Source organism: Balaenoptera ricei, chromosome 20 (genome assembly GCF_028023285.1).
Source record: "Balaenoptera ricei isolate mBalRic1 chromosome 20, mBalRic1.hap2, whole genome shotgun sequence".
NCBI classification, from domain to species: domain Eukaryota; kingdom Metazoa; phylum Chordata; class Mammalia; order Artiodactyla; family Balaenopteridae; genus Balaenoptera; species Balaenoptera ricei.
Genome location: NC_082658.1, coordinates 7209643 through 7230179, shown reverse-complemented (window position 1 = coordinate 7230179; position 20537 = coordinate 7209643). Strand labels below are relative to the sequence as shown.

At 49.3% G+C, this 20537-nt stretch overlaps 3 protein-coding genes across 5 annotated transcripts in view; 2 read left to right on the top strand and 1 right to left on the bottom strand.

Annotated features, from left to right (window-relative positions):
- JPT1 (Jupiter microtubule associated homolog 1) overlaps window positions 1-1784 on the top strand; it is an 11373-nt gene extending 9589 nt beyond the window's left edge. Inside the window, exon 5 of the mRNA XM_059908294.1 lies at window positions 1517-1784. Within this exon, the coding sequence (XP_059764277.1) occupies window positions 1517-1665 (149 nt within the window). The 3' untranslated portion in view covers window positions 1666-1784. The remainder of the gene's footprint in view (window positions 1-1516) is intronic.
- ARMC7 (armadillo repeat containing 7) lies at window positions 209-20537 on the bottom strand. 3 transcript variants are annotated; one of them, XR_009499687.1, is made up of 5 exons: window positions 19789-20537; window positions 19547-19690; window positions 4120-5238; window positions 2101-2192; window positions 209-844 (listed from the first exon to the last, which is right to left on the bottom strand). XR_009499687.1 is itself a non-coding variant. In XM_059908291.1 (3 exons), the coding sequence occupies exons 1-3, from the start codon at window positions 19877-19879 to the stop codon at window positions 8017-8019; spliced, it is 597 nt and encodes a 198-aa protein (XP_059764274.1). In that variant the 5' UTR covers window positions 19880-20537; the 3' UTR covers window positions 6365-8016. The 3 variants fall into 3 exon arrangements, 2 of the variants coding, with proteins under 2 accessions (XP_059764274.1, XP_059764276.1); XM_059908291.1 differs by lacking the exons at window positions 209-844; window positions 2101-2192; window positions 4120-5238 and adding an exon at window positions 6365-8378; XM_059908293.1 differs by lacking the exons at window positions 209-844; window positions 2101-2192; window positions 4120-5238 and adding an exon at window positions 8238-8378 and having other exon boundaries at window positions 19611-19690.
- On the top strand, window positions 4684-6360 carry NT5C (5', 3'-nucleotidase, cytosolic). Its single transcript, XM_059908290.1, has 5 exons — window positions 4684-4920; window positions 5279-5379; window positions 5461-5521; window positions 5745-5859; window positions 5979-6360. The coding sequence occupies exons 1-5, from the start codon at window positions 4723-4725 to the stop codon at window positions 6158-6160; spliced, it is 657 nt and encodes a 218-aa protein (XP_059764273.1). The 5' UTR covers window positions 4684-4722; the 3' UTR covers window positions 6161-6360.

Sequence of the window (20537 nt, the reverse complement as noted above, 5' to 3'; positions counted from 1 at the left end):
CATTTATTTATTTATTTTTGGCTGTGTTGGGTCTTCGTTGCTGCGCATGGGCTTTCTCCTGTTGCGGTGCGGTGGCTTCTCTTGTTGCAGAGCACGGGCTCTAGGTGCACGGGCTTCAGTAGCTGTGGTACACGGGCTTAGTTGCTCCGTAGCGTGTGGGATCTTCCCGGACCAGGGCTCGAACCTGTGTCCCCTGCATTGGCAGATGGATTCTTAACCACTGCGCCGCTGGGGAAGTCCCTAGCGTTTTTTCTTTTGCAGTCACTCTTGACTTTGAGTCAATGGAAACTACCTGGTTAAGGATATATGCTTGTTGGGAATTTCACAAATCAGTCAGGGAATCAATCAAGCTATATCTAGGATATTGGATAATAATACACTAATTCTTAAGACTTTAATGTGGAAAGTGCCGGGTTAACATGATGGGAGTGACTGGGTTAATATATTACAAATCAGTAGCGGGGAGGTAGATTCTTTAATAAATGTCTGTACAGCTGGATATTGTATGGTTTAAAAAAAAAAATCAACCTCACCCATTAATCATGAAAATGTTAACATATAACAGGAATTTAAAAATATTTTTCACCCATCAGTTTGGCAAATATTAAGGTGAGATGGTTAGCAAGTGGTGGAAATGGAAAGATGTAGGGAGAGCATACTCTGACACGGGCAATGGGGTAGAACTTGTACAGCCACTGGGGAAGGTGGTGTGTAATCTGTTCAAGTTGAAGATGACAGCTCGCGTCCCCGTGGGCACACGTTCCAGAGTGTGCGCGTTACAGTTTCGGAATGGTTGGATTGGTTTCCATTTTTTGCTGTCGGTAGAGGCTTAATCATATATACTCTGTATATAATATAAAGCAATTAATTAAGCAAGGTGAATCATGACCATGTGTGTAAGTGGGGGTAAATGTCCAAAAGTTAAAAAAAAAAAATTGATATTATTTATGTTAAATACAACAAAAACACTCTTCTATGTAATTTGCTGGAAATAAAATACACAAAATGTACATGAAACAAATGGACTAGAGGACCGCACACAGCTAGTAGCAGGGCCTCTGTGTGTAGGGAGAGGAGACCCACGTGGAGGTGGGGCGGTGGTCAGGGACCTAGAGCTTGTCGTTGCGGCATGTGTGTGGGATCTAGTTCCCTGACCAGAGAGTGTGATGGGCCCCCTGCATTGGGGACGCGGAGTCTTAACCACTGGACCACCTGGAAAGACGGACCTAGAGCTTATCTCTAATGTTCTCATTTAAAATATTTATGTCTTCATATATTTCTGTAATTTAGAAAAGAACGTACACAGAAAAAGATCTGGGGGCAAATATGGCAAAACATTAACAGTGGTGAATTCTGGATAGTGGCTGCCAGATGGTTGGTAATTGTTGGTTTCTTCTTTATAGCTCTAGGTATGGTCTGAACCATCCTCAAAAAAAAACCCCAAAAGCCAAAAAACGTAGACGCTTCATCTTCACTGGGAATAGTTATTAGCCTTAATTTCATTCTGTTTTCCTAGAAAACGTAGACACAGACTTGCAGGCCAGCCTGGGGCAGAGCGAGGAGAAGCCTGTGCCCGCTGCCCCTGTGCCCAGCCCAGTGGCACCGGCGCCCGTGCCATCCCGGAGAAACCCCCCTGGTGGCAAGTCCAGCCTCGTCCTGGGTTAGCTCCGTCTGCCCTGAACTCTGTCGTTTCGTTTCTTTGTTTTCTCCATGCTTGTGAACTGCACAACTTGAGCCTGACTGTACATGTTTTGGATTTGTTTCATTAAAAAAGAAGCACTTTATGTACTGCTGTCTTTTTTTTTTTTGGAAGAACAGGTTCTCTGTCTGTCCTGATTCCTCTGGGTCTATAGGCCTTGGCATGAGTGTTTTCTAGTAGTAGATTGGAGGGAAAGCTTTGTGACACTTAGTACCGTGTTTTTAAGAACAGATAACTTGGTTTCAAATGTGTTAAAGGATCTTTTGTACTGAGGTTTTTAAAACCCTTTTCTTGTCAGCTTTACTAGGGTTTACCAAGCCTGGATCGGACAGACCAGTAAACAGTCCACAGGCGCTGTCCCTTCAGGCCCCCAAACAAGGTTGTCTTGATGCTGAACCTACCTGGTGTTGCCCTAACTTGTCAGTGCCCTTTGCGAAAAGCATCTTCCTGTGCCATATGGAGCGACAGAGGCCTGTGCCCCATGCCTTGCTGCCTGCAAAGCAAAAAAACAACTGCCTTTTATTTCTGAACCTTAAGAAATATTTAAGCCAGATACTAACTTGACTGGCTGAGCAAAGCCCGCTGCCCCCACGCAGAGGAAGGCTTCGCTGTACACTCAGACTGACCAATTCCAGGTGGTGAAGCAGGGGTGGGGACCACATGGAAGTGGGACTTCCTGGTGAAGGGACCCCCCCCCCGCCCCCCCGGGGGCATTGCTCTTCTTAGATAACTTGAAGCTGTGTGCATGATGCTGGTGCTTGACCATGAAAGAAAGTCTCATCCTTAAAACCTGTGTTGTACTTCACAATCCTGGACTGTTGCTTAAAGTAAACAATGTACAAATTTTGAAACACTGTGTCCTGTGTCATCTTTTTGAGATTGTTTCAGGAGCTCTACCTGCTTAGTTGCTTTTTTCTTTGTTACTATCAACCTTGTTGCCCAAAGATTTGATGAGCCATTAAAGTTAAAACACACTAAGGAAGGCCCAGAGAGAAGTGGGCTTCTCTCTAAAGAAAGCAGGTTTAAAGTCAGAGAGCATGAGTTCAGAATGCCAAAATGAAAATTAATGGCTATCTGGTAACAAAATACAGGAATAATATGGATAATTGGTATCCAAAATAATTATGAGCCAATACGCTTTACACTCTTCTACCACCTACCCTCCTGTGCTGGGTGATAACATTCAAAATTTCAAGTCCTCTCATGCCTGTAGGGTGCTTCTCGATGGTGGGTGGTCAGAGAAGAAGGCCCCAAAGAAAGGAAGGGTCCACGTAGATAGAAGGGGACAGGGTCATCTGAGTCCTCTCAAGTGATACAGGAGACAGAAGATGGGAGAAAGCTCATTGGGTTCTAGGCAGAAAGTTCCAGATCAACATGCTATATTAAATGTCCAAATTGGGCACTGTAAATGGGCTTTTTAGGTCTAGCTGTGCTACTGACCAGCTGTGTTCCTTGGGCTTGTTATTTGGGAGCTCAGTTTCCTAACTTAAAAGTAAGACTTTTGAATGAGGTCACCTCTAAAAACCTTCCCATGACTGAAATGACTCAAACCTAGTGTGTAACCACCAGCTATTCTGACTTACTGGGCATTTCTTTGGGAAGAATAAGGGCGACCATAGGTTGTGGAGGTGTTAAGTGTTTCTCCCTTACTGTGTAAAGTATTTGCAAAATGGAGAATCAACAGCTGTTCTACGCAGTCTTTCCAGGTTCACTAAAACAGGTTAGCCCTACCAATCACCTGAGTTACGGTTTCTGTCATGACTTGAGAGAGAGGGAACCTGCACCCTTCTCTCTCAGTTAATGGTGGAGCTCCTGGGCAAGAGAGGTCCCTGATTTGTGTCACAACTTGTAACTTGGCTTTAGTTTTTTATTCTGTGAAGGTAAGTGCCTAGCCTAAAGGTGTTCTACCAGTCATTTTGGTACTACTACAGATCTTAGAAAATTCTATGTAAACATGTTTGCTAAGGGTGTTGAATTCTCCACTTAGAAAGCTTAGGGTTTAGAAGATGAAGTTGAATGATCTTAAAATGATGACGATGGCAGAAGAATCAGCATTTTGTTAACAGTGTGGACTTTTTACACAGTTATGTGTCTTAAGTGGGTTGGTGTTTATTGCTAATGTCCATTCTACCTCTTTAGCATTTTAAAATTAGATCGCCAGGCTCCCCTTCCTAATGCTCTGTTCCATTGGGTTTAGAAGTATTGGGGTGCTGAGGTGGGGAATTACAGGAAGATGGGTCACTTACTCAAATCTGAATCTAGTTTGTAGGTAAATATATTTACATGTAGTCAGGAAATTGCGTGAAATCTACAAAAAGGAGAGTCAACAAAACTTAGCAATTCTCAGCATTTTCTAGAGGAGGATGGAACTGCCGATTCTAGAGACTTGTCAGTTCCACAAAATGGACAGCCCCGATTACCTGAGCCTGGTGGAAAATCGCCTCTTCCAGGTGGAACTGGATGTTTAAAGCAGGTGCTCCCATGTTTCAAGCCAACTCTGGTTTATGAATTCGTCTCTGAGGAGCTCTGCTCACACGAACCAGCTGTCTTCAGCAGATTCATTCACTTCAGACCGTTACTGGGAGTCCCCGTGATTCGGGCCTTGGGTTGGTGCTGCCTTGACGGGGCGGAAGCTCTGCTCCGGGTCCCCACAAGCAAGGTGAGCAGGTATGGAGTCTCAGGTTTAAGGAGGTTTGACTCCTTGTTAGACGACGCTTCCCAGTATTTAGGATAGTCCCTCTGTCGGGCCCCTGGAAGTTCTGCCCCGAGTAACGTTCGGGGTGAGCGAGGACGTCTGCTACAGCGTGGAGGGCGGCTGATGTGCACGTAGGTGCGTCCTCACACCAGAAAAGCAGCCCAAGCCATCGCCACGCCGGCCCCCCGCGAAACGGGGGAAGGCCTCGCGCTTCCGCGGGGCGGGGCTCCCCGGCGCCCATGCAAATCAGCCGCGGTCGGGCCCGCCCACCCCACGGCTCCGGAAGCTGCAGTCGCCTCGCCCAGCTCCGCGCGGCGGCTCCCGGGCGATGGCGATGCGGTTGGCTGCGCGGCGCGGGCGGCCCGTGCGGGTGCTGGTGGACATGGACGGCGTTCTGGCGGATTTCGAGGCCGGCCTTCTGCGGGGCTTCCGCCGAAGCTTCCCCGGGGAGCCGCACGTGCCGCTGCAGGAGCGCCGCGGCTTCCTCGCGTGCGAGCAGTACCGAGCCCTGCGCCCGGACCTGGCGGTAGGGAGTGTGTGGCGGGGGGCGGGGGCGATGGGAGGGGTGCAGCGCGGGGCCGCCCTGGAGCGGGGAGCCCCGACCCCACAGGACACCCGGGAGCGGGGAGACCTCCCCTTGGGTCAGGACTGTCTCTGCTCCATGTCCAGTGACACCTTCCTGTTTAACAAAGCTCTCACTTCAATATCCACAGTTCACCTCGGGACTAGACAGTCTCGGGGAGTACTTACCCCTGGACAAAGTCCTCTACCTGAGACTGATTTGAGGACCAAAGTCCCCCAGGAACCTCACTTTGAGAGTCCTCGCTGGGGCTGGAGACGTCTGCTGGGGTCAGAGCCAGGACGGGAACACTGTTATCTTTCAGGACAAAGTGGCCAGTGTGTATGAAGCCCCAGGCTTTTTCCTAGACTTGGAGCCCATCCCTGGAGCCTTGGAAGCAATGCGGGAGATGAATGACATGCAGGAGTAAGGAAGGGCGGGGAGGGAGGGGGGTGGGGAGCAGGGGCTGGCACCACCCTGTCTAACCACGCCCCCCCCTCCCTGCAGCACCGAGGTCTTCATCTGCACCAGCCCTCTGATGAAGTATGACAACTGTGTACACGAGAAGGTGCGGCTGGCTGCCCCAGCACTTCACCCGAAGACTTAGGTTCCTAAGTCCTGATCTTTTAAAGAAAGCAGCAAAACAGAGAAAGTCGGGGGGGGGGGGGCGGGTAGAGGGGAGCCATATCTCTCATGAGCTGCTGTAGACCCTCCCTCACACCTACTTGCTCACTAGCCCTGAATTCAGGGGCACATCAGGCCCTACTGACCCACCTATGCCCACCTGACAGTACCGCTGGGTGGAGAAGCACCTGGGGCCCCAGTTTGTGGAGCGCATTATCTTGACGAGGGACAAGACGGTGGTCTTGGGGGACCTGCTCATTGATGACAAGGACACCATTCAAGGTGGGAGCCCTTTTCCCTAGCAACCTCCAGGCATCTAGCCTGCTGGGATTAGGGAGAGGAAGTAAAAATAACCAGATTACAGAGTGTATCCCTGGCCTTTCTCCCGTGTCCTGTCCCAGGCCAAGAGGAGACCCCAAGCTGGGAGCACATCTTGTTCACCTGCTGCCACAACCAGCACCTGGCCCTGCCTCCCCCACGGAGACGGCTGCTCTCCTGGATGGACAACTGGAAGGAGATTATAGACAGCAAGCGGGGAGCCCTGCAGCGGGACCGAACCGGCCTGGGGCTGCCCCAGGAATAAGGCGAGGGGCCGTGGCTGTGGACAGTAGCTGAAAGAAGGGAAGGCAGACCAGCAGGGAAGCCGGGCAGAACTGAGCGACAGGGCAGCATCATGGCAATGACCCCTCAGCACTGTGCCAGCCACCTGAACCCTCCTGGCAGAGCTGGCATGGAAACATGGTGGGAAAATCAGGAACCTTTTTAATAAAACACTTTGGCTCACTGCTCTCTTAAGGCCTTTTATTTGGGGGAAGCAAAGGGACAGGAGCCCCACGGGGGCAGCTGGGACAGAGGCCGATGAGGAGGCCTTCGCCTCCCTCCCTCTCATCTCCTTAGTCCATTAGTTCCATAGTCTGCCCACCTCCACGTCCACCTGGAAACCATTCCTCTCGAATCTGCCTTTCCTTGGCCATGTAAGAGACCATCCTTGGGCTTCCCTGGTGGCGCAGTGGTTAAGAATCTGCCTGCCAGTGCAGGGGACACGGGTTCGATCCCTGGTCCGGGAAGATCCCACATGCCGCAGAGCAACTAAGCCCGTGCGCCACAACTACTGAGCCTGTGCTCTAGAGCCCGCAAGCCCATGTGCCACAACTACAGAAGCCTGTGCGCCCTAGAGCCCGTGCTCTGCAACAAGAGAAGCCACTGCAATGAGAAGCCCGCGCATCGCAATGAAGAGTAGCCCCGGCTCGCTGCAACCAGAGAAAGCCCGTGCGCAGCAACAAAGACCCAACGCAGCCAAAAATAAATAAAATTTAAAAAAAGAAAAAAAAAGAGGTCATCCTTAAGGGAGGCCAGGACCTTCCACTGCTCCTGAACCCCACCTTTCCAAGGGGGCCCACACCCCTTTCCCCGTGCTGAGCAGCTGACACTAGACTCTGAGCCATTCGCTTGCTGTCAGTATCTGGTCCCATCTCCCTCGAGCACCTCTTACTTGCATCCCTGAAGCCAGCCTGAGACAGACTTCCAGGGACAGGGACCCACCCCCTCACTAACCCTGATGGCAGAGAAGGCAGGCCAGGGCTTCCAGGCGGGGACCATGGGGTGGTGAAGGGAAAAGACAACAGCCTGAAGAGTTTGCGCCTGTATTCTAATGTGTCATCACCCTCATGGCCTCCGCCTTAATGCCTGACGGCCACGTTAACAGTCACTGGGCTGCGACACTCAAGATCAGGGACCACATCCTCGTCTTTGAAGCCCTAACGTGGTGCCTGGCTGACAGGCCTGTGTGGATAAACAGTTAATCCTGGGCCACAGAGTTCTCCAGGCCAGCATCCACCATGCCCAACACCCAGCCTGGAGAGCTTGCAGGACAGGTACCCAGCCTCCACAGCAGTGGACACAACACTTCCCCAGCTTCCCAGGGGCCCGAAATACTTTTAACAACACGGCTTCTCATTTCTATTTCTCAGAATTACTCCCGACACTTCTGTTAAGGGATGATGCCTATTTCCTCAAGCTCAGGCAATTCTCCTAAGCCCCAGGCCCAGCTGTTCCTCAGGAGAAACACCATCTGCAGAGCCTCTGAGTCTAGGGACCTGTCGCTTCTCACACGAGGGTGACAGCTTGGTGGCGGGGTGGGCCAGGAGGCAGGACCTTCACCTCTAGCTGGTTGAGAGCGGCAGCCTGTCACAACGGCACCCTTTGATTTCCTTCTCCATGTGTCTCCAAGTCTGGCTTCCTCACTCATCTCCTGGTGCCTTTCATCACAGTGTAAACACCTGTCACACTGAGAAAACTCGCCTTTAAAGTGGCTGGAAAAGCACCATTTGGGGAGAACGTGCACAGTGGGAGCTTCGCTGCTCCCACTTCCTGAGTCCCCACCGGGATTTTGGTCTTGTCTCTGGCAGTGCGGGTGCCGCGGCCTGAGGGCTCCTTGGATCAGGGCTGCTGTGGGGCCTCGGTCCTTGGCAGTGGGATCCCCAGGGCAGAGTGAGCCCGCCAGCTGCGGGCTTCGGCCAGCTGGCTGGGGGAACAGAAGTCTTCCAGGAAGATCTGGGCCAGGTTCCGGAGCCTCGCGTTGGCTGAGAGGGAGAAGCGCAGCATGCACTGGACCACGGGCATAGCAGTCAGCTCAGGGTGGGAGCCGGAGCCCGGCGAGCTCAGGTACATGATCGTGGTGACGGCGGACAGCACGGTCTCCTCGTTGGGACTGGACAGGCAGTTGATGATGAGTGGGACACCCCCAGTCTGCAGGATGTGCTCCTTGTTGGCCCTGTCTGAGCACAGGTTGCAGAGGCCTCCTGGGGAAGAGCAAAGTGAGTCTGGATGCCTCAGCCCTGGGCCTCCTCCCATCTTTCCTCTGCCCACTGAGTCCCAGGGACAGTCCAGGCCTGAGAAGGTGGCCCAGGGACAAGGGATCCGAAGTCTATTCTGATCTTCAGCCCTCCCTTTCAAGATTCCAGAAAGGCCTGCCTGCCCTCCACTGCCCAACCTTCTGGAAGTGGGCACCGATCCCTTTCCCTCTTGGTTCAGCCAGCTCAATGATTGATAGGCTTTCCTTTTTTTTTTTTTTTTTTTAAGTAGAAAACATAAACAAAACCCACAGTGTATCATCACTTTAGAAGAATTAAGAAATATAGGTAAGGTGATGGTTTCTCAGGTGTATACATATGTCAGAACTTATCAAGTTGTACTCTTTAAGTATGTAAAGTTTATTATGTGTCAATTATACCTCAATAAAGCTGTCAAAAATATTAGAAGTCAAAATATAAACCATCTTAATCCTACCACCCATTTAACATATGCTTTTCATCCCACAATTTTTAAATATGTGACTACATATATTTAATAACAATGTGATACTCTTATTGTTTTGTAAGCCAGCTGTTCTCATTTAACCATGTCCTGTGAACATCTCTCCATGCCAATAAATCTACAATCATGGCATCATTTAATAGCTGTGCAGTCCTACATTTTACGGAAACAGCATAATTGAGAGTTTAAAGCATTTCAGCATCATTCCCACATCACTATTAGTAGGAATCCGGGGGACAAAAGAAAAGGACAGGGTGAGAGACCCGTGGTTCTGGATCTAAGAACCACTGCTCAGGTAAGATGCCCAGACCCCTCATTCTCTCCCGTCAGGCCTAAAGCACTCGATGTGGGAAGCTGATTTTCGTGGGTCCTGAGTGAGCTTCCTGCCATCAGGGCACCCTCACCCTTAGGTTCCTACTCCAAGTAGAGAACGAACTTCTAGCTCATTTGCATAACATGGCCGACCAGTCCTGAGTGTCCAGTCAGGAGTGAGTTACAGCCCACCCACTTCCCCGGCATCTCTAGAAACAAGCAAAGAGGGGACCTCCCCCCACCGCCCGGCAAAACCCAACGAGGACCTCTTTCCCAGCAAGAGGGGACCGGTGCAGGGAAGTGGGGCAGGCCTGGCAAAGATCTCCGCCTACTCCAGGTAGGTACAGCCACCGCCTCCCTAGCATACCTGGGTAGGGAAACATTTTACCCATTCAGCCTCCAAGGACTTCTTCCCACTGCATTTGGAATAAATCCAAACTCCCTTCTGGGATCTTTGCGTGGTGCCACCCTCTTGCTAGTAACCAGCACGTCACTGCTCCCTGGCCAGTGTGGGTTCCCTGGAGTACCCCATTAGCCACTCCCTGCCACATCCAGACACTTCCCTCATCACCCTGTTTCATTTTCTTCATATGCTTAGAACTTTGAGAAATCTTCGTGGAATTTTCTTGCTCACTGACCGCTGAGCCCCACTAGAAGGTACTGTGCCATGAGGTCAAGACCTAGGCTATCTTGGGATTTCCCTGGTGATCCAGTGGTTAAGACTCCACATTCCCAATGCAGGGGGCCTGGGTTCGATGCCTGGTCAGGGAACTAGATCCCACATGCATGCTGCAACTAAGAGCCCGCACACCGTAACTAAAGATCCTGCACGCGAAAACGAAGAGCCCCCGTGCCGCAACTAAGACCCGCCGCAGCCAAATAAATAAATAAATAAATAAATAAATAAATAAATAAAGACCTAGGCTTATTCCCAAGACTTCCTGGGTTTCTGGCACAGGGGGCGCTCCACCAGTATTTGTTGGAAGGATTTTAAAGCAGTGAGCAGGGGAAAAGGGTTGCACTGCAGAGGGTTGGGAGGCTGGATGGGATGGCTCCCTGAGACCCTGCCCACCTTGGACATCTGCAGTTCTGAGGGATGGAAGAGGCTGAGTGGTGTTCCTGAACCAAGGAAGATGGGCAGCAGGAGACGGACTCAAGGCACTGATGGAGAGGTCCCTCCCAATGTCTACCTCAGCACCCATTCACCCCAGTGGAGCCCTTGGCACAACCTGGGGTCATCCTGCTGACTACCGTCTTTACTTGCTGTCTGCCTCCATCACTGGGCACCAGAGGGTAGTGATTTACCTCTGTATTTCCGGAGCCCGCAACTGAGGATTCTCTGTGGACACCTGCTGGGAACATGACTGAACCCCACGAACAGTTACCACCACCCTCATTTAAGGGACAGAAGCTGAGGCTGTTGAGTAATTTGACCAAAGTCCCAGAAAATGGGGAGCCCTTTGCTACTCCCATGGGAAAGGGTGTCCCTTCAGAAACCACAAGGACAACTAATCCTACCATGGGCAGATGCCAGTCTCAGCCAGGAGCAGGGACAAGTAGAAATGCTGTGGCACAACTACTGAGCCCGCGTGCCACAACTACTGAAGCCCGCGTGCCTAGAGCCCGTGCTCCGCAACAAGAGAAGCCACCGTGGGCTTCCCTGGTGGCGCAGTGGTTGAGAATCTGCCTGCCAATGCAGGGGACACGGGTTCAAGCCCTGGTCTGGGAAGATCCCACATGCCACGGAGCGGCTAGGCCCGTGAGCCACAACTGCTGAGCCTGCGCGTCTGGAGCCTGTGCTCCACAACGAGAGGCCGCGACAGTGAGAAGCCCGCGCGCCGCGATGACGAGTGGCCCCTGCTCGCTGCAACTAAAGAAAGCCCTTGCACAGAAACGAAGACCCAACGCAGCCAAAAATAAATAAATAAATAAATAAATAAATAAATAAATAAATAAATAAAAGATGTTACCTCTTCCATGAGGAGGCTTCCTTAAGAGCCTTCCATGACCACCCTAATCAGTCCCTCTCCCCAAGAGGCCCTCCCTTCACCACCTTCACTTCTTTTCTTCATACCAAAGAAGAAAAAAAAAAAAAGTAAAAAAGCAAAAGAAGAAAATATTCATAGATTCTGACAGAGGACTCATATCCAGAATATATAAAGCATTCCTACATATCAAAAGATGAACAACACAATAAAAAAAAATGAGCAAAAGACTTCGATAAACTCTGCACAAAAGGGTCAATGTATGAAAATGTGCTCAACATTCCTTATCAGAGGAATGAAAATTAAAACCACAATAAAAGGCCACTACACACCTATCATAATGGCTAAAACAAAAAAAGACTGATGATACTAAGTGTTGGCGGGGAGGGAGCACTACTGGAACTCTCATATGCTGGTGGTGAGGAGTGTAACACGTCGTGATTATGGTGGAAAACTATTCGGCAGCTTCTAACACAGTTAAACATACATCTACTCTACGACTCAGCAATTCCACTCCTACCCAAATCTATCTGAGAAAAATGAGCACATATGTATACAAGGAATCTACCCGAGAGAAATGAGTACCTATGTATACAAGAAAACTTGTACAAAAATTATCATAACAGCTTTATTCATAAAGGTTCCAAACTAGAAACAGCTCAAATCTCCATCAGCGGGTGAATGGATGAACAAATTGCAGCCTATTCATACAAAGACATGAACTACTGATACTGTAACAATTTGGATGAATCTCAGAAACATTATGCTGAGTGAAAGCAACCAGACACTATATCCTGTATGATTCCTTTTACATGAAGGTCAAGAACAGGCAAAACTGATCCTTGGGGATAAAGGTTAGAATAATGGTTAACCTCAGGGTGGAAGACACTAACTGGCAGAGGGTACGAGGGACCTTTTTGGGGAGATGAAAACATTCTGTATCTTGATTTAAGTGCTGGTTATATTGAGGTACGTATACCTTAATGAATTTAGAAATTCATCCGACTGACACTTAAGCTATGTGCATTTCACTGTATGCTGATCCTGCTACAACTTAAAAACTGGTTTCTAGATAAAAAGGAGAACAAGTTCTGACCGGCGGATGAACATATTTTGGACAGACCTGGCAAGATAGAGAGAAAGAGAACAAGAGGCAAAGGCAGGGCCCTTCTAGATGTGGGGAGCCACAGAAACCCCCGGGAGAGGCAAAGGAGAAAACCTTAGTGCAGTCTGGGATGAGAAAGCGGGAGGCTCAGAGAGGGCAGGTAGGGGATCTCAGGTCACAAAGCAAGTAGGGCACTGGTGCTGGAAGGGACAGGAGGGTCAAAGTATTGTCCTGGGGATTAAATGAGGTCATGCTGACAAGTGCTTAGCCAGCACCTGGCGCCTCAGAGGGCTGGGCGAGTCCTTGGAGACAGTGGCTCAAGACCGTTACATCTGAGGACCCGCCCGCCCCAGGGTACTGGCCTGGCCGCGGTCAATCCCAGGTCAAAATCTTCACTGGGGGCTATTTGTTCTTGGGTTTTACTTTAGTATCTTGAAAATGGTTCTCTCTGAAATTTCAGGACAGACATTCAAGGGACAGAACAGAATAGAGAAAGCTACTCTTAAATGTAAGAAGATAGGAGACAAATATACATATATGTATATGCTCACATTTGCTGGTTCCATGTGAAGGGTGAACAGGGTGGAAGGGACAGGAATGGTAGTGAGACCACACTGGTAATACAGTTTTGACTTAAACAGATATGTTTTGTATAAGTTAAAAAAAAACAAATTAAATTTTAAAAAATCATGGCTTTTCGCACTTCTGACCTATATTTCAGTTCTAAAATTTTATCCTACAGGTACACTCCCACAAGTGAGAAATGACATACAAATAAGGGTACCCACTGTCACACTGCTCATGAGAGCAAAATGGAAACAACCTAAATGGCCACCCTCAGGGGCCGGCTAAATGTTAGTCCCTTCATGCAGTGGACGTCATGCAGCATTTACAAAGCATCAGGCAGCTCTTTACGGGCTGATACTGCAGGTGTGCCAAGACATGGTGCTAAGTTTAAAAAAAAAAAAAAAAAAAAGCAGACTATAGATACAGTATACTACAACATGTATAGGATATGCAAAAAGGTATACATAGTATACAAACAAATATACACATACTTGTTTATCAATCCCTAAAATATCTCTGGGAGGATACACAAGAAACTAGTAACAGTGGATGCCTCCAGAAAAGGCTACAGACTGAGTTACTGTTTATTACCTACCCTTTTGAATTCTGTACCATGTGAATCAATTATGTATTCACATAAATTAATAAAATACACACGTACTCCCTGCTTGTGCCTAGAACTGAGAGGAAGGGGGACTGGTCTCTGCCAGTCGGGGAGGGAGGGCGGAGGGGCCTGGAGCCAGCCTTTCCAGCTGGTGTGGAAGGGAGCAGTGGGGTGAGGACCTTGAATTCACCTCTCTCCTGTAACAAGTGGATGGCTGAGGAATTTCTTTTTAAGCAGAAAGACGTGTGACCCCAGGACACTAAATGACCAGTGAGAGAAGGAGGTACACGGGAACCCGAGAGTACGGAGGATGGAGCGAGGGCTCTGTGGTGGGCAGATCTAGCTAGAATCCCAGGAATGCCCCAGGGGACTCAGGTGAGCAGAGCAAGCAACTCCATCTCTCTAAGCCTAGGTTTCGTTATCAGTAAAACGGGAAGAGAGAATTAAATAATGTAAGACCCCTCCCTGGCACACAGTAGATATGGACCAAGCATGCACCCGTTTATAGCCCCGGAGGCTGGCACAGGGCATATCTTCAACCCACACACAGAGAAAGGGCTGGCAAATACAGGTAGGGTTTAACAGTGAGAAAGCAAGTGCCCATGGAACCAGCACGAGGTCAAAGACTGAAACAGTCATCAGTCCACAAGCCTCTGCACGTTCTTTCCTGATTCAGTTCTCTCCCCCTCTCAGAGGTGAACCTCTTCCTGACTTGTAACAATGCAGTAAAATAATTTTAAATTAATAAGCAGGACCTTTTTAATTTGTAATAAAAAAAATTTTACTACACACACACCCCTAAATACTATAATTCAGTTCTGCCTCTTTTTGGACTTTACAGAAATGGAATCACACTGTACACATTATTATGTGTCTAGCATCATTTGCTTAACGTTATGTTTGCAAGATAATTGCAAGGAGCTGTAGATTGTTCATTTACCTTGCTAAGCAGTATGAATATCCACAATATTGATAATTCATTCCACTGTTGACAGTTTCCAGTTTAGGACTGTTACAGACAATACTGCTGGTGACACTTTTGCATATGTGTCTGGACGTGCATGTACCTAACCCTATGATTGTAACTGCTGGGTCACGCGGCATGCCTATCTTCAATTTTACTAAATCCTATTTTCCAAAGAGAGGCGGCTCAGGATTCATCTACCAGCCTTTTTCAGTACACCACCACCATCTGGTGGCAGCTACCGGTATTGCAGGAAATAGAACACAGGAAAGCGATTTAACCTGAATCGTGGGAGGCCACCTACTTGCATTCTGTTGTAGTAACAAAACTGCTGAGTATTCCGTGATATACTAGGATTCAGCCAGTTTTCATGGAAGCAGAGAATTATCTCCTGGTTCCTTTACATCTCCATACACCATCTAGAATGGTGCAGGTGTGCACACACAGCATATAAGACACCAGAGAATCAACCAATGGTGCTTCAGTCCAACACTCCCAAATTAATGCCAAAGCCTGCCAGAGTTTTTATTTGGGACGTGAGCTCTGAATTCTCTCGCTCATTCAAGTATTTACTGAGATCCTGGCTTTTTATCTGGTTCCTGATAATTCACCCACTCAAACGAGGGTGGCTCTGGCCCGACCAGTGCCTGTCTCCCAGTGGTACTTCCTCCTCCTACTGCCCGGACACCCACTGTGAGGCTAAAGATCAACTTTCATACCTTTTCCTATCATTCAATGATGTTTTTCCAGAAGGACCGAATCCCTGGAACAGATGGGTGACAAGACACTATCCCATCCTACCTCACCTCTCTGGGAGACTCGGGAACTGTTTATCCTCAAAGGGGTCCGGATACCTAGGGGACCTTGCAGCTGCAGGCACTTTATCTCATTTAATTCTCTCAACAACTCTGTGAGGCAGGTACTGATCCTGCCCCACCTGACCGATGATGGGAGAAGGGAAATCACGTGCCCAGAGTTAAGTCGGGGAGTGAGGACTTGAACCCAGGCCTGCCTGACCCCAAAGCCCCACTCTTACCAAACTCCCTATATTCCTTGCCAACAAACCAACATTGGTTTTGGTTCTGCCGAACCATGGCCACGGGCAATCTAACCCAGCAGTTATTCCAGAACCAAACGCGCTCAGGGCTGCAGCACCAAGTCATGGCCAGGACTCTGCACACATTCCCCAGCCCCATCCTCGTCCCAGGCCAAAAGGCCTGAGCATTCAAGAGCATAACATTCAAGAGCATAACAAAGATAAGCAAGGCACTCTGATCTCATGGAGATCACCATCTCAGACCTGCCACCAGAGATAAAAGATTCAAAGCTACAAAGCCCAGCACAAAATAAGCACTGACAGTGTTTCCCATTTAGCACCACAGACATTATCAGAAAAGGAAACAGCAAGAGTAACAAAATAGGCTTCTAAGCACCACTGGGACTTTCCTTTTAAGTTATGCACAATAAATACAAGAGAATTTTAGCCTCCAGAGGATCCCATGGAGGGATTCAATGCTAAGAAAGCTGTTGGATTGGGGACGTTGGGAAGAAGAAGAAAAAGAGAAGGAAACAGTGGCTGTGAAAAGTAAAACTGGTGATGATACCAACAATTCTAGACAAAGTATTGACACCGTCACGGAGACGCAGACACGCGCACATGCTCTGCTCCCCACAACAGTCCTGCGAGGCAAACAAGGCTCAGGCGAGGAAATGAGGCTCAGAGAAGGGACAGGACTCATCCACAAAGACTGGCTACGAAGCGGAGAAGTGGGGACCGTGGACTCCAGGTCCAGGGCTTGGTCACCCACTCTGGGAAGCTGGCCAGGAGGGCAAGAACCCAGGGCCAGCCCTGGTCTCTGGCAAAGCTCCCAGTTCAGTGGGCCAGGAACTCAAGAGTGTTCCTGCCTTGGGAAAGTAGCTTCCTGATCCTGTAAAAACTCGCCTTGGGTGACTGCTCTTTTCAGCAAAGTTTTCTCCAGAGTCAAGAGCTTGAGTTGAAGGAGCTGTATCACTCTCAGGTGGAGGTCTAGCCACGGGCTTCTGCAGGGGTCACTGTCACCACTCAGGTGGCAGAAGCTGTGAGCAGAGTTCCAAAGAGGGAGGAGATGGAGGACTAACACTGGAGAAAATCTTAAAGTGACCAATTTTTCACGATATTTATTCAGCATAATAATCTTCCAGGGCTTCCCTGGTGGCGCAGTGGTTGAGAATCTGCCTGCCAATGCAGGGGACACGGGTTCGAGCCCTGGTCTGGGAAGATCCCACATGCCGCGGAGCAACTAGGCCCGTGAGCCACAACTACTGAGCCTGCGCGTCTGGAGCCTGTGCTCCGCAGCAAGAGAGGCCGCGATAGTGAAAGGCCCGCGCACCGCGATGAAGAGTGGCCCCCGCTTGCCGCAACTAGAGAAAGCCCTCGCACAGAAACGAAGACCCAACACAGCCAAAAATAAATAAAAAATAAATTAAAAAAAAAAAATCTTCCAGAGGGGCAGAGACATGAGCTATTCCCACTCTGAGACCTGGGCAACCGGGGCTCCTGCCCCCAGCCCAGGTTCCGAGGGCCTCACTCTGGCCCTCTCCATAGGCTGAAGAGTCCAGGAAGCCTGCCCAAAGCCCATCCCCCTTCCCCCATACCCAGAGCTCCAGTTCCTAAACCTGCTCCCCCAGCTGCATGGGCCTCTTTCCTGCATCCTGACTCCCAGGGGTGAACCCCACTGTTTGTGTGTACACGCCTAAGTCCAATGAGGGGCCACCAGGAGTCTGTGGGGCTGTGAATGAAGTGTCTGTGGGGCTGTGAATGAAGCTGGGATGTCCACACATGTGTGAGGCCTGTCGTAGTAAGAGGAGTCCCAGATACCACAAATTAGAGGCAGACCTGGATGGTCTTTCAAAAATTTAAATCGCATTTGCCCAGGATGTATTCAGGAAAAAAAAAAAAAAAGTATGTTACTTGATTCTAGAAAAGTTTTCAATCTAATTTCTAAGTTACAGGAAATAAAGCAGTTACAGGAACAAACGAAATGACACCATAAAGAGGCAACCAGACAATTCAGAAGGTGAGACATTCTGCAGAACTGGTCTGGATCCTTCAACAATTAGTGTTAGGAAAAAAGAAAAAAAGAGTCTATTAATGATTAAAAGAGATATAAGATAATTGATGTTGTGATTTCCTTCCAAAGAGCACCATATGGAAATGGGGGAGGGAGGATAAAGAGTAACTTCAGGGACTTCCCTGGCGGTCCAGTGGTTAAGACTCCACGCTTCCAATGCAGGGGGCACGGGTTCAATCCCTGGTCAGGGAACTAAGATCCCACATGCCACAAGGTGTGGCCAATAAATAAATAAATAAATAAAGAGTGACTTTATAGTGGAGAAACCTGACAAACACTACTTCATCCAGGTGATCAAGGTTAATATCAACAGTGATAAGTCATGCTGATAGCATATACCCTTGATATGATGTAAATGAAAATGGCCTTTTACCATTTACCTCTGTGGTCATCCTCCCCAAAACCCATATCCCAGTCTAATCATGAGAAAAATATCAGACAAATCCCAACTGAGGGAGAACGTACAAAATACCTGACCAGTACTCCTCAAAACTGCCAAGGTCATCCAAAAAAAAGGGAAAGTCTAAGAAACTGGCACAGCCCAGAGGAGCCTAAAGAGACATGACAACTAAATGTAACACAGTATCTTGGATGGAATCCTGGAGCAGTAAAAGGATTATTAGGGAAAAACTAAACAAATCTGAATAAAGTATGGACCTGAGTTAATAATAATGCATCAATATTGGTTTATTAATTGTAACAAATGTACCATACTAATGTAAGATGTTAACAATAAGGAAACTAGGTGTGGCATATATGGGAACTCTGTATTATCTTTGCAATTTTTCTAAAACTGTTCTAAAATACAAAGTTTATTTAAAAAGAGAGAGATTGAGATCTAAGGAACATAAGAACCAGATTAAGTGCATGAATCCTGGACTGGATCCTGGTTTATACAAAACAACAACAACAAAATGTCCTTTTGGGAACTATTAGAGAAGTTTGCCTAACTGGGTATTTGGTGATAATGGAATTATTAAGTTCATTCTCTATGTAGATAAGATTCCTTTCACTATGTAGAGAAATGTTCTTTTTAAAAGATGCATGCTGAAAACACAATGTTGGTTTGCCTTCAGAATAAACTCCAAACTCTTTCCCAATGCCGAGACCTGAATCCCTGTAAACTCTGGTGCCGTGAGCTCTCTATAACCTCATTTAGTACCACTCTCTGCTTCACTCATCACAATGGTGCCACATCAGTGTTCCTTCTGGCTCCTCCTGCTCTAGAGTCTTTGCCCACGCTGTGCCTTCCCATGATGGCCAAACCAGAAGTAGCCCCTCCCTCCCCTTGCTCTCTCTCATCACCTTGTTTATTTTCTTCAGAGCCTCAGCCTTCTTGTTTGTCAACCAGCTGTCTCCCACTACTAGAATGTAAATTCCTTGAGGGCAAAGACCCTTTGCCCAACTTGTTCGCCATCTCTCCAACATCTAGAACAGTACCTTGCTCGCACAATATACGCCCAATAAATATCTGTCCAGTGAATAATTCAGTAGGTCTTAGACCGTAACAACTACAGGAGTCACAAGCCATTCCAAGTCACCGCTACTTCTCTTGATGGTAAAACTTTTTTTGGCTGTGCCCCACGGCATGTGGGATCTTAGTTCCCCAACCAGGGATTGAACCCGTGCCCCCTGCAGTGGAAGCACGGAGTCTTAACCACTGGACCTCCAGGGAAGTCCCGATGGTAAAACATTAAGTCAAAGATGTTTAAAAAGGGCACTCAATTTTTTCCCTCCAATGGGGCTTCAATCCATTCCCTCATTTTTGATCTCACCTCTAAGCGGGAGGGAAGCTAGACAGGCAGAGGCGGTCCTGGGAGTTCCAAACCTGATTCAAGCGAGCTGTGACCTGCACGACGTGTGAACCGCGGAGGCGGCACAGACATCGCGGAAGTCTGCCTTCGTAGCTGAGGGACTGCCTAAGAGATTCCTTTCCCAACAACTCACTTCTAACTCATTATCTCATTACAGCCCATCAGGCATCTAGGAGAGCGGCCCCATCCTTACCAATAGCAAACTCCACCAGGGTCTCATTCTCCTCCGACAGTGAATCGAGGAATAAATCCAGGACCTGCAGCTGCCGCAGATACTGGTAGTTACTGGGGTCATAGGCGAAGTTGGCGAGGTTGGCCAGTACTTGCTCCTTGGCGTCTGCAGTGGAAAAGCGGCACTGGAGCCAGGTCCGGGGCGGCGATCGCGGCCGGATCCCTCCCTGCCCGGTACCCTGCTCCCCACCCTGCCGCTCTCACCTTGGCTCTCGGTCTCCTGGAATTCCGTGACCAGCGCCTGCAGGTATCCCAGCCGGCCGACGTGGGGGTCTACCTTCGGCTTCTGGGCCATGGTCGGGCGGCGGAGGAACCCCGGGGGAGGGGCAGGGGAGTGTGGAAGGTGAGGCTGGAAAGCGGGCGAGAACCTCACCTGGGCCTCGCCGGGTCCGGAGAGGGGCAGACCGGGGCGGCAAATAGGTTCCTTTCCTGGCTTCAGGTTCTGCAGTAATTTGCAGCTGAAATTGGGCTGGGGAAATGGGGTGGGGACTCAGTACCTCGTAAGAGTCGGGAGTGAACATCCAAATTGGGGCGCGGCAGAGAAGAACGCAGTCGCGCGCCGTAGGAGGAAGGAGCAGCGCCCAGCTGGGCTTAATTTTCGGCTCGGTTCCGGACTTCCGGGGGAAGCCGCGCTTAGCCCCGCCCCAGGGGGCGGAAGGGGCGGACCTAGGAGGTTGAGGGGCGGTGCCGTCATTCCCTGGGCTTGCTTCGGGTTCTTACGCCGGGCGCTTCAAGCCTCTTGTGTCAGGCAGGTGGCGATCCGCATCGTGATGGAAGCGGTCATGGAAGGTTGCGGATGCGTTGAGGAGCTCCTCTAGGGCCCTTAGGAGCTCAGAGGTGCCGGAGCGCCTATGTGGGGGGCTGTCGGGGCAGAAGCACCTCCAGGTGCCCCTGCACTTGACGAAGGGGTGCAGTTACCCCCACACACCAAGGGCCCCCAAGAATGCAAGTGT